The 12,657-nt window shown below is 54.6% G+C and overlaps 2 protein-coding genes across 2 annotated transcripts in view; one reads left to right on the top strand and one right to left on the bottom strand.

Moving 5' to 3' along the window:
* The window catches only part of LOC116835240 (scavenger receptor cysteine-rich domain-containing protein DMBT1-like), a 633,172-nt gene that overhangs the window by 469,913 nt on the left and 150,602 nt on the right, over positions 1–12,657 (top strand). The window lies entirely within an intron of this gene.
* Positions 80–12,657, bottom strand: part of ZSWIM9 (zinc finger SWIM-type containing 9) — a 31,722-nt gene continuing 19,144 nt past the window's right edge. The window contains exons 4-6 of the mRNA XM_075070506.1: positions 8,327–8,438; positions 4,344–4,600; positions 80–2,461 (exon numbers count right to left, since the gene is read on the bottom strand). Coding sequence (XP_074926607.1) covers positions 1,108–2,461; positions 4,344–4,600; positions 8,327–8,438 — 1,723 coding nt within the window. The 3' untranslated portion in view covers positions 80–1,107. The remainder of the gene's footprint in view (positions 2,462–4,343; positions 4,601–8,326; positions 8,439–12,657) is intronic.

Raw genomic sequence — 12,657 nt, 5'->3', positions numbered from 1 at the left:
GCAGCCCCAGATTTGGCCCTGAAGGAAACTACAGAGCCATCAGAGCATGAGGGAATTGAGGGAGGAGCTGTAAGCCAGGAAGGGTCAAAAAGGAAAATATACATTTATTGAATAAAGTGTATTCTCTGTACAAAGACAGCATCACATCGCATCATCCACAGACTCATCTCTGACAGCACAGACATCCCTAGAGCATCACACCTTGCATGGCACCACCCACCCACGTGCCTCGGCCAGCACAGACACCCCAGAGTGTAACACCTCACATGGCAACATCCACCCGCTCCTGCCAGCACAGACACTCCAGAGCATCACACCCCACATGGCACCATCTGCCCACCCACCACTGTCAGCTAGGGTGACCAGACAGCAAGTGTGAAAAATCGGGACGGGGTAGGGGGTAATAGTCTTCTACATAAGAAAATGCCTCAAATATCGGGACTGTCCCTATAAAATCGGGACATCTACTGTCAGCACAGACAGTCCAGAGTCACAGCCCACGTGGCACCATCTGCCCGCCTGCCTCTGCCAGCGCAGACACTCCAGAGCATCACACCCACGTCATCATCCACTCACCCACCTCTACCAGTGCAGACACTCCAGAATGTCACACCCCGCATGGTATCATCCATCCACCCGCCTCTGCCAGCACAGACCCCCCAGAGCATCAGATCCCGCATGGTATCATCCACCCACCTGCCTCTGCCAGCACAGATACCCCAGAATGTCACACCCCATACAACAGCATCCATCCACCCACCTGTGCCAGCAGGCTCTGGGTGCTCTCAGCTATGGCCCAGCAGTGCCCATCCCACCATGGGTACACAGACACCTTGGGATCTCAACCCAGCCTGGGCTGCAGGTGCTCTGACCTATGGGACAGCAGCACCCACCACTTTCTCTTCTTTGTGAAAACAAGTCAAACAGGATCAGCATTCAGGTATCCCATCCATCCTGACATCATCGCAGGGCACCCCCATTGTGGCAATGGGCTGACTTTTCCCCTGCTGTGTGAGCTGCAGATGTGCATCCGGCCCCACACCAGTGCCTGGCCCCCTGACTTACACAGTAAGCACCCAGAGCAGCTGGGGTCCCTGCCCCATGGCCCTAGCATGCGCCCAGCAGTGCTGCTTGGTTCCTGTGCAGCAGGCCAGGGTCGAAGAGCGCCAGCCCAGTGCGCAGTCGCGTGGCAAAGAGGTGGCGGCAGGGTAGCAGGCTGGAGGAGTAGATGGAACAGGAGCAGCGTGTCAGGGCCTGATCCATGGCAAATTCGGACAGGCCGTCATGGAGCAGGTAGCCCTCGGCCGTCTCCTGGAAGCGGTAGCGGCCGTGCCGTGCAAAGCCCAGCTCCTCCTCAATCAGGCCAGCCGGCTCCGGTTTGCAGATGGCACGGTAGTGCGTGGCCAGCTCTCCCTCGTCCAACTCATGGGCCTCGCTGCCCACCTGCATGGCCAGCAGGTCCAGCATGCACTGGGCCACAGTGGGCGAGGGGCTGAGGGCTGCCAGCAGCCGGCGCTGGTGCTGCTTGAGCAGCTCGCAGGCGTTAACGTTGCGGGCCGTCTCAAAGGCCCAGAACTGCACCCACATCTCACTGCGCGGCTGCCAATGGCGCTGGAAGTAGCGCACAAAGCGCTGGGGGAGAATGGCCTTCATCTCCTGCGCCGCCTGCTGGTAGGCGGCCGGTGACTTGGCTGCAGCCAGCCGGCAGAGCAGGGGCCAGATGCGCTCATCTTCGGCGGCACCCAGCTCCTGCGCCTTGCTGAAGAGCGTCTCCAGCACCTGGGAGCGGCAGATCTGCACGCGGGCATTGGGCAGCAGTTCCTTCACCGCCTCCAGGTGGGCGATCTCCACGCCCAGCGTGATGCACCGCACCTGCAGCTTGACTTCAGGCACGCTCTGCACCAGCGAGGCCAGCGTGAAGCGCAGCAGGTCGGGCGTCTCCCGCTGCGTGAGGCAGTAGGCCACCTCACGACCGCGCCCCGCCCCGTCTACGCACAGCACCGAATACAGGTCAAACTCCTCGTTCAGCCCCACCATGCGGTCAAAGAACAGCATGAGTGGGAAGCGCCGGCTCAGCACCATCATGCGCGAGCTCAGGAAGAAGATGGTCTGGACGATGACCTTGTCCTCCATGAAGACCAGCTTGACCTTGGCGTTGGGGTCGCTGGCGAAGAGCCTGTCCAGCACAGTCAGCACGTCCAGCACCCCGTGGTCACGGCTCTTGCAGTAGGAGAGCAGGCGCCGCACGTCTGGCCCTCCCACAAACTGCTTGGAAATCTTGTTGGTGGTGCGCACCGGCAAGCACGAGTTGGCCATCAGGTAGCCCTTCTTGAAGTAGTAGGCAAACTCGATGGGGCACAGGGCGTGGTTGTGGGCCAGCTGGCACTCGGTGACGATAAGCCGATCCTTCTTGGGGCTCATCTTCAGCACAATGCTGGCACAGCAGCCCTTGTGCTGCCCCCTGTGGGCAGAGAGAGAGGCTGAGCAGGCTGGGACCCCAGCACACGCCTCCCCCATGGGCCAGGAGGCAGCTGTGGGAGCTGGCAGAGCGGGGCCTATACTCACTCCATGCCTGCCTGGCGGGTACCAGTGTGGGGCTGCAGAGGGGCCTGGCCAGCATACACCTGTGTGCATGGAACCTCCGCTAGCTCTAGTATTGGGGGCCTAGCTCACCGGCTCACTGCCCTGGGGTGAGGGCACCCCATTGCAGGTCTCCTGGGGAGACCCGAGAGCCACTCCAGCTGGAACTCAGCTATTGTGCTGGGACGGGGGGCTCCCAACTGAGGGGCTGAAGAGCCCAAGCAGGTTACTGCATGGAGAGGATGGGACAGAGGGACCCACAGCATCGATTGGGACAGAGACAGGTACCTCTGCTCCCCTCGCTCATGAGGCAGGAACCAGGACATGGGCAATGAGACAGGCAGAAATCCCTTCCCCACAGTGTTATAGGCCTGGGGAACTCACTGCCACAAGGAAGCGCTGGGCCAGGGCTGAGCAGGGCTCAGAGATGGGCTGGGCCTTTGTCTGGATAACAAGAACATCCAGCATTATTAAGGCAGTGTGGCCTACTGGAGAGAGCTCTGCACTAGGACACAGAAAAGCTGGGCTCCGTTCCCAGCTCTGCCTGGTGTGTGCCCTTGAGCAAGTCCTGTCCCTTCTCCGTGCCTCAGTTTCTCCTCTGTATGATGGGTAAAGGGCTGTGAGCTCTGTGAGGGAAAGGACTAGATAAGAGCTGGGGACTGCTATTAAATATTAGAATCAGGATTAAAGCCCCCTGCAATGAGGCAGGGAGATAAACCACCTCCCAGCCAGCCACAGATTGACAGGAGGCAGGGGGAGTTCCCTGGGGCAGGCTACACCAGCACTCCCCACTGCAGAGATTCGGGCAGCTCTCTCGGCAGCAGCAGGTGCTGCCACCCTCGGATATGGAGCTAGGCAGCCTGGGGCTGAGCCAGTCTGGCAGTGCCAAGTGATGTACGCTTTGCCCCATCACAGCTTCACCCACATCAGACCGCGCTCCTGCCTAGGGTAACATGCACTGACAACAGCCACTCATCTGTCCCTTCAGCCACACACTTCTCAGCCCCAATGGGACACAGGAAAAGGCTAGAGAGGGAACCTGTGCCTGGGGTATGGAGGCTTTTTTTACAGGATTCCTTGCCTTATATTGTGATGTAGCTGCCTCTGGGGTGGGACATGAGTCACACCGAACCAATGCACAACAGTTGAGATCAAGAAGCAGAGTCATACAGAGAACAGAAATGGGGGCTGTAGGGAGACAGACTAGCCATCTCAGCATTTCAACAGGATACCTGGGTTCTCACCCCAGCTCTTAAGGGAACTCTCCATGCAATCGTTTGAACTACGAGCGAGGAAGACTCCAATTTTACAGCTGGATCAGCCACTCAGCTCCCTTCAGCACAGGCCCCCTAGTGCTGCCCTGGGCATTGGAGCCAGGACTTACTGCCAGGGGACAGTGCCCTCATCTGAGTCCCTCCTCTCTCCCCCCCTCAACCCCCACTTCTTGCTCTCCACAGCACAGGCCCCCTAGCACCACCTGGACAGTGGGGCCAGCAGTAACTGCTGGGGAGAGTGCCCCCTCCTGAGACCCACACAGCAAGGATATGGGCTCCAAGCCCTGGCCCAGTTAGACCCTGCTTTGCAGGTGGGCTCTGGTGGACACCACGATGCACAGGAGTCCCACGGGGGACATGGTACATGCCCAGTTTGGCACTGAACCATCCTGCATAGCTGTGTCCCTGTGCCTCCCCCAGTCCTTCTGCGTGTGCTGCCCCTCCACCAAACTGCCCATCCCCCATGCTCCGCCCACAGTGGGTCCTCACCCCTGGTTGGGCTTGCTGGAGCCACGGAAGTCCTTGCAGACCAGGCGCACGGAGCTGTACTTGAGGGCCTCCACCACGTCGGGCCGTGGGGGTGCCGTTGCCCACTTGCACTTGCTGAGCGGCACCGAATTCTTAACGAAGAACAGGACCTTCCTGCGCTCGCACCAGGCGTCGAAGAAGGCGCTGAACTCCTCCCACGAGAAGAACTCCTTCTCCTGCAGCTCGTCCTCCTCCATCCCGCGGGGAGCCTGGGCCTGCTGGGGACAGCTGGGGTCAGCACCAGGATGGGTAGGGGACAGAGCTCAGTGCTGGAGACCCACAGCACGACAGGCACCCCTCAGACAGCCTCCTGATCAGGGACGGAGCAGAGGGGCACCAGGAAGGGGCTCACCGCTGCACAGACTCAGCCCCCCAGCCCGCATCCTCTGGGCATGTGCCCCTGCTGTTCAGTCCAACCAGTGCTGCCCCCCAGTAACTGCTGTGACTCCCCAGTATCTGCATCCCTCAACCTCAGGGCAGCTCTGGTGTGACACTGAGGAAGGGAGGGGCAGAAGGGAGCTGGGGTATGTATCGAACCTCCATTGTGTATGGATCATGTTCCCATGCAGCTTCACAAACCCCTCAGTTCGTGGGGCACCCCGCACCAGCAGCCTGTTCTCACGCAGGCCTATTGTCTGTCTCTCACACACACACAAACACATAGCAGGTTGACAGCTGGCTACGTGACAGCTCTCCGAGCGCAGTCATCCATGGGCCCCCCGGCAAGTGGGCTCTGCAGGGACCAGCTTTCAGCCTGACGCTAGTCTTCATTTTCATCAGTGGTCAGGCAGGAAATACAAACTCCCAGCTGAGAAGAGTATTTACGGCTGACACACAGACCAGCCAAGCAGTAATTAGTGATGAGGCCAGAGCAGTCAGACTGGGCAAGCTGCACAGCTTGGTCAGCTGGGCCCATTCAAACAGAGTGTGTTCAATGCAGCCTGATATAAGGTCATACCTCTAGGAACAAGGGATGCAGGTCACACTGACCACACAGGGTTTGGACCCTAGAAAGCAGGGACACGGAAAGGGATTTAGGGCCTGGGGACAAACACCTCAACAGGAACTCCTAAGTCAATGCTGTGGCAAGACAGGCTAAAGTGACCTTTGGCTGGATAGGTAGATAGGAGGCAGTTTTCCCTCTGGGTACCGCGTTGGTGGGGCAGGTCCTGGACTCCTACATGCTGTTCTGGTGTCCACGTTTATAAAGGATGTTGAATAATTGTTGAGCGTGCAGAGAAAAGCCAAAAAAAAAACACTCCAAAAATGATTCGTGGGCTGGAGAAAATGCTTGCCAGGGAAATACAGAAAGAGCCCAGGCTGTTTAGCTGCTCAAGAAGAAGGTTGAAAGACGACTTGGTTACACGTCCCAGAGAGACAATCCCAGGTGCTGAAGGGCCCTTTACTGTAGCAGAGAAAAGACAGAACAAGAGTGACGTGGGAAGCTACAGCCAGACCAATTCCAACCAGAAATAAGGCAGATGAGGGTGGCTTCCCCATCGCTCGCTGGATTTAAGTCCAGGCTTAACGCTCTTCCGGAAGCTGCTTTAGTCAGATACAAGTTATTGGGCCCAGCAGAGGAGGGTGACTGGCTGAACTCTCAGGCTGTGTTATACAAGAGGGCAGGTGACACTTGTCATTGTTTCCATAGGCTGAGCTCTGTGCTGATGGCATCTCAGGTTTTCTGGAACTAACTCCACCCCATGAGATTCCACAGAGACATCATCAGCTCTGGCAGTTTCACTGACTCTACTGGCCAAAGGCTGCCATTTCGCTGCTTGTGTGAAGTTTCTATGGTGCAATGCTCTCAGGTACCCTACAGCCACTGCATGTCATGGTGAACTTCCCATCCTCCCATGTCCAATCACACTGCCCCATTGTGTGTCATACTCCCATGTTTCACGGCCACAGCCTCCACTGTGTCACACACCTTGTCAGACACCCTGAGTCATACATGGGGCCCCAACTGTATGTTCCTGTCACACAAATTCAGCTCCCTATTAGTGTCACAACCCTATGTCACACACACCTTGTATCTCACACACAGCCCTTATTGTGTGTCACAACCTCCCATATCATATCCCTCTGTGTCGCACACACGGTCCCTCCCTCACACCATAGATTCCAAATCCAGAAGACACCATTGTGTTCATCTAATCTGACCTCCTCTATAACACAGGCCAAAGATCTGCCCCAAAATAATTCCTACGGCAGACCTTTTCCAAAAACATCCAATCTTGAGTCAAAAATGGCCAGTGATGGAGAATCCACCAGGACCCTTGGTAAATTCTTCCAATGGTTCATTAACCTCAGTTAAAATTTACACCTTATTTCCAGTCTGACTTTGTCTAGCTTCAATTTCCACCCATTGGATCGTGTTAGACCTTCCTCTGCTAGACCGAAGAGTCCATTATTAGCTATTTGTTCCACATCTAGGTACTTCAGTCTGTGATCCTCCTCCCTTAACCTTCTCTTTGTTAAACTAAACAGTTTGCGCTCCCTGAGTCTCCCATTATAAGGAAGGTTTTCCAATCTTGTAATCATCCATGTGGCTTTTCTCTGAACCCTCCACAAACTGATCAATACCCTTCTTGAATGGTGGACACCAGAACTGGACACTAGAGCCAAATATAGGCGTAAAATACTCTCTACTCCGACTCAAGACTCCCATTTATGCATCCCAGGACTGCACTAGCTCTTTCAGCCACAGTGTCACACTGGGAGCTCATATTCAGCTGACTATCCACCATGATCCCTAAATCTTTTTCAGAGTCACTGCTTCCCAGGAGAGAGTTCACCATGTAAATATGAGCTGCATTCTTTGTCCCTAGCTGTATACATTTACGTTTAGCTGTACTAAAACACACATCATTTGCTTGTGCCCAGTTTACCAAGCAAACCAGATCATTCTGTATCAGTGACCTCTCCTCTTCATTATTTGTCACTCCCCCAATTTTTGTATCATCTGCAAACTTTATGCGTGATATTTTATGTTTTCTTCTAGGTCAGTGGCTCTCAAACTTTTTTACTGGTAACCCCTTTCACACAGCAAGTGTCTGAGTGCAACTCTCTTATAAATTGAAATTTTTTTATATATATTTAACACCATTATAAATGCTGGAGGCAAAGCAGGATTTGGGGTGGAGATTGACTGCTCGCAACCCCCCATGTAATAACTTTGCAACCCCCTGTTCTAAGGCATTGATAAAAATGTTAAACAGCATGGGGCCAAGAAGTGGTCGTGCAGCACCCACGGGAATCACACCCAACACATGACCATTCCCCATTTACAATTACACTTTGAGACCTATCAACCAGTTTTTCATCCATTCAACATGGATTATATTAATTTTATATTGTTCTAGTTTTTTAATCAAAATGTCATGTGGCACCAAGTCAAACCCGCTACAGAAATCTAAGTCTATTGCATCAACTTTATTACCTCTATCAACCAAACTTGTAATCTCATCCAAAAAAATCAAATTAATGTTTCATATTGATTGTCATTAATTATAGTCCCCTTCTTTATTGATGGAGTCCTGTATCAGCCGCTCCATTATCTTGCCTGGAACTGATGTCAGGCTGACAGCCTATAACTACCCAGGTTACCCCCTTTTTAAATACTGGCACATCGTTAGCTTTCTTCCAGCCTGCTGAACTACCCCAGTGCTCCAGGACAAAGGGTCCAGCGAGCTCCTCAGCCAGTCTCGCACACACCCTGTCACACACACATCCCAGCTGGCCACCCCTTGCGCTGCACTATCCCAAGCTGCTCGCCCAGCCCAAACCCACAGCCCAGCCCTGCAACCCCGAGCCCTGCACGGAGCTGGGATGGGACCAGGAGGGACCCACCCACAGCCCCGAGCACCAGCTTCTGTCCTGAGCACCAGCCCCGCGCGCAGGTCAACCCCCGCCGCGGCCAGCCCGGGTCCCGCCCAGCTCACCAGCCCCGCAGCACCAGGATGCTCCACAAGCAGCAAAGCAGGGACCAGAGCACCCAACCCCCGCTTCCCACAATGCACCGCAGCCCTCACCTCCCCCCCCGACGGCCCCCCACTGCACTACCGACCCAGCCCCCTAAGCCTCCCCACAATGCACTGCAGCCCTCACCCTGCCCCGGCTCCCACAATGCACTGCACCCTCAACCCTCCCCACAATGCACTGCAGCCCTCACTCTGCCCCGGCTCCCACAATGCACTGCACCCTCAACCCTCCCCACAATGCACTGCAGCCCTCACCCTGCCCCGGCTCCCACAATGCACTGCACCCTCAACCCTCCCCACAATGCACTGCAGCCCTCACCCTGCCCCGGCTCCCACAATGCACTGCACCCTCAACCCTCCCCACAATGCACTGCAGCCCTCACCCTGCCCCGGCTCCCACAATGCACTGCACCCTCAACCCTCCCCACAATGCACTGCAGCCCTCACCCTGCCCCGGCTCCCACAATGCACTGCACCCTCAACCCTCCCCACAATGCACTGCAGCCCTCACTCTGCCCCGGCTCCCACAATGCACTGCACCCTCAACCCTCCCCACAATGCACTGCAGCCCTCACCCTGCCCCCGGTTCCCACAATGCACTGCAACCTCAACCCTCCCCACAATGCACTGCAGCCCCCCCAAGCCCCCAGTTCCCATAATACACTGCAGCTCCCCCTCCTGCCAGTCTCCAGGATACACTGTAAGCTGTCATCCAGCTCCAGTTCCCACAATGCTCTGCTGCGGCCCTCACCCAACCCCCTCATGCTCTGCAAGTCCCTAAAACATATTGCAGCTGTTATCCAGGTGCCCCGGCTCCCACAATGCACTGCAGCCCCCTTACACTCTAGGGAGCAGTGACGGGGTGAGGAGGGTCTCTAAGGAGTTGGAAGCCTCTGCCCACAGCCTGCAGAGCTTTTACCCTCCCTGTCTGGTAAAGAGAGGCCAGTCGTAGTGTGGATGCAGCACCACGCGGGTAATGGTGTGTGTTGTGGCTGACACTGCCATCTCTGCACAGAGCAGACATAGCATCATCTATGGACTGGGCTGGCTGATAAGTTGTGACCCTGGCCCAGTGCTGTGGGCAGAGCAGGGCTAGTGGGTAGAAAGCTAGTTCCCCCAGTCCAGCTGCAGGCCTTACGCCAGGAGCTCTATATAGTCCCTATCTGGGCATGCTGTAAGATGTGACAACACAGCAAGCATATAACCATGCTGGGAATGCAGCACACAGTGCCAGGGACCCATGGGAAAGGCCCAAAGACATCTGGGATTTAGAGACTAGCATAAAACCTGTGGGTAGAGATCAGCTGGTTTGTAATCTTTCATCTGGGGAATATGGGCACTGAGGCTGGACTGAAGGCACCCCATAGCTATGCAATGCTGAGTGGAGTGAGGAAGTGCATGTGCCCTCTGAGGTATGGTCTACACTATGAAGATAGGTTGACAGAAGACACCTTATGTCAACCCATTTGTGCATGCATCTACAGTCCAATGTGTCTCCCGCCAATGTGTGTGCCCCAATACAGTGAGCAGCCAACTCACGTCCCCAGACAGCGTGGAGCAGATCTGCTGAGGCTGATGCAGTGCGAACGTACATACTACATGACACATGTTGAACCCAACAGTCCTCCAGCAGCTGTCCCACCACGTCCAATTCCCTGTGAAAGTGACTGCCCTGGTCACAACTGTGAACTCCACTGCCCAGGACATGGGCTCACAGAGACCAGAAGCCATCCCCCACCCCCGGTTTTGAAATGCCTTTTCCTGATGGCCCAGCTTGGCAAGCACACTTCTCAGCTCACCATTGTTACATGCAGCTGCACAATGAGACATGCCAGAGGTGAATTACACCAGCTCCACACTCCTGCCTGGAGCAGACAGGAGATAGTGGATCTCTTGGGCCTGTGCGGAGAAGAGACTGTGCGTACACAGCTATGGACCAGCTGTAGAAACGTGGCCATCTACACCCAGATTGCACGGGGGTACAACAGGGCTCAGCAGCAGTGCAACATAAAAGCAAAGGAATTTTTCCATGGATACCACAAGACCAGCGAGGTCAACAGTCGATCTGGTGCTGCCCACCTGCCACTTCTGTAGGGAACCATGGTGGAGACCCACCAGCAGGCTGGGGTTACTTTGGAGGAGCCCGAGACAGAGACCTCTACAGAGAAGAGCGAGGAGGAGGGGGAGATGTAGCGGAGGACTCCAGGCAAACTGCAAGCCAGGACCACAATCTAGCCAGTCAAGCAAGGCTGAGGGGAGGGGAACGCAGGGAAGCATGTGCATGCATTTTCCCTTACAGTGTTTAAATTTAAAGATGGTGGCCGAGACTTCTCCCAGTTAACCAGATGTATCAGTGTTTCCTTTTTTGACTCTTACAAGAAGAGGTAGTGGTGCAACAAACAGAGATAGGGCTGGCATCTGCTTTTCATTCTCCTGTTGGGTTGGAGGCGGAGGCACGAGGAACACTTTATGTCCCTTGGATCCTCCTGAGAGATCTCCAGGAAAGGTTCAAGCAGATTCTCTGCAATCCTCTCTCAAAGGTTTCTAGAGAGGGCTGCCTTATTTCTTCCCCCACAGTAGGACACTATCCCATGCCACTCTGCAATGCATTCGACTGGCGCCATCGCAGTACACAGGCTATTGGCATACAGGCCTGGGCGGCTTCAGGACACCAGCAGCAGCTGAGATCTCTGTGCTCAGGAGTGAGAGATCAACTAAACTCACCACCGCCTGTGGAAAACAGTGCTAATATTTAGTGCCATTGCCCTGTACTCATACCTGTGGAATAGGGACCAAAATTTTACATGATCTCCCAGAGAAAATCCTCCCCGCCCCCACCCTCATATTCACCAAGCTGGGGCTGGAGAGTGGTCCTGTGCCGAAGCGCTCCAAAGCTGAAGTGTCAATAGGCATGTCTTGTTAAAAGGGTTTATGGGAATAAGAGAAGGGAGGCTGGAAACGTATAGTTCCCTTGTGACTGTAAATCCAGGGGTACAGTGAGTGTTTTCATCACAGCTGCTGCCATTACATCCTTGAGGCAAAGGAAGAAGAGGACTAGCAAGGAAACATTCACTGAGACCCTGCAGCCACTGCTGTCTTGGACTGTGAACAAAGGCCCTGGATGGCCCACTTGGCAAACAGCCTGGAGAAGGACAGAGCAGACAGAAGAAGGGTCCAGGAGTGCCAGCAAGACAAGGGGAGGGAGCTGTACCAGAACATAATGGGACTTATCAAGTAGGTAGCAAACCAAACACTGCAGATCCTGGCGGACCTACGGGTCCAACAATCCCAGATTCTCCACCCTTTGCAGTCCTTGGAGACCTCCATAGTCACTGCTCCCCACACCTTTCACCATACCATGGGGCACCACAGGCTGCATCCTTACCCCTGCTACTCCACGCCAGAGTACAGGAGAAAAACCGCAGCTTCACAGTTGCTAACCTGCGAGAGCCCCAGCTGCTGTATGTAGACCCACAACGGGCTGCACTCAAATGGACAGCAATGATTACTTCTTTTCTAATTTTACATTTTCACCCCATAAAGTTATGTTAAAAATGGGTATAACATGGCCTGCAGGTTTCTCTGCCCATTGATTTTCTGCACTGTTTTTTATCCACTAGTTCTAATTTTGGAGAATCAAATTATCTTTATTAGTTCATGATATGTACTGCAGAATGCAGAGCGGCCCTCAAAGCAAGCAGGACTTGGGCACATGCAGCAAGCACCATCAATGGGGGGAGGGATAGCTTAGTGGTTTGAGCATTGGCCTACTAAACCCAGGGTTGTGAGCTCAATCCTTAAGAGGGCCATTTAGGGAGCTGTGGTAAAAAAAAAAAACACAATTGTTTGGGGATTGGTCCTGATTCAAGCAGAGGGTTAGACTAGATGACCTCCTGAGGTCCCTTCCAACCCTGATATTCTATGAGTTCACAGCTCCAGGAAGGCACCTAGGCACATCTCTACATGTCCAGCAAGCACAACACAGGTCCTAGCAAAGCACCAGGCCCCAGAACACTGCTGTGGCCAACCATTACAGTGCTCTTTCAAAACCTTCCACACTAGGCTCTTGTACTGGCCCTTGCATCTGGCTCTTCAAACTTCACCCTGCCAGCAGCTTCCCCCTGTCATAATCAGATAGCTAAGGGTTAATGTTCCCTTTACCTGTAAAGGGTTTAACAAAGGGAACCAAAAACCTGACCAGAGGACCAATCAGGAAACCAGATTTTTCAAAGCTCAGGGAGGGAAGTTTTGGGTGTGAGTCCTTTGTCTCTCTCGCCTGTCTAGTCTCTCTC

This window comes from Chelonoidis abingdonii, chromosome 11 (genome assembly GCF_003597395.2).
Source record: "Chelonoidis abingdonii isolate Lonesome George chromosome 11, CheloAbing_2.0, whole genome shotgun sequence".
NCBI lineage: Eukaryota > Metazoa > Chordata > Testudines > Testudinidae > Chelonoidis > Chelonoidis abingdonii.
The sequence above is the reverse complement of the archived record's forward strand: the minus strand, read 5'-3'. Positions and strand labels throughout refer to the sequence as shown.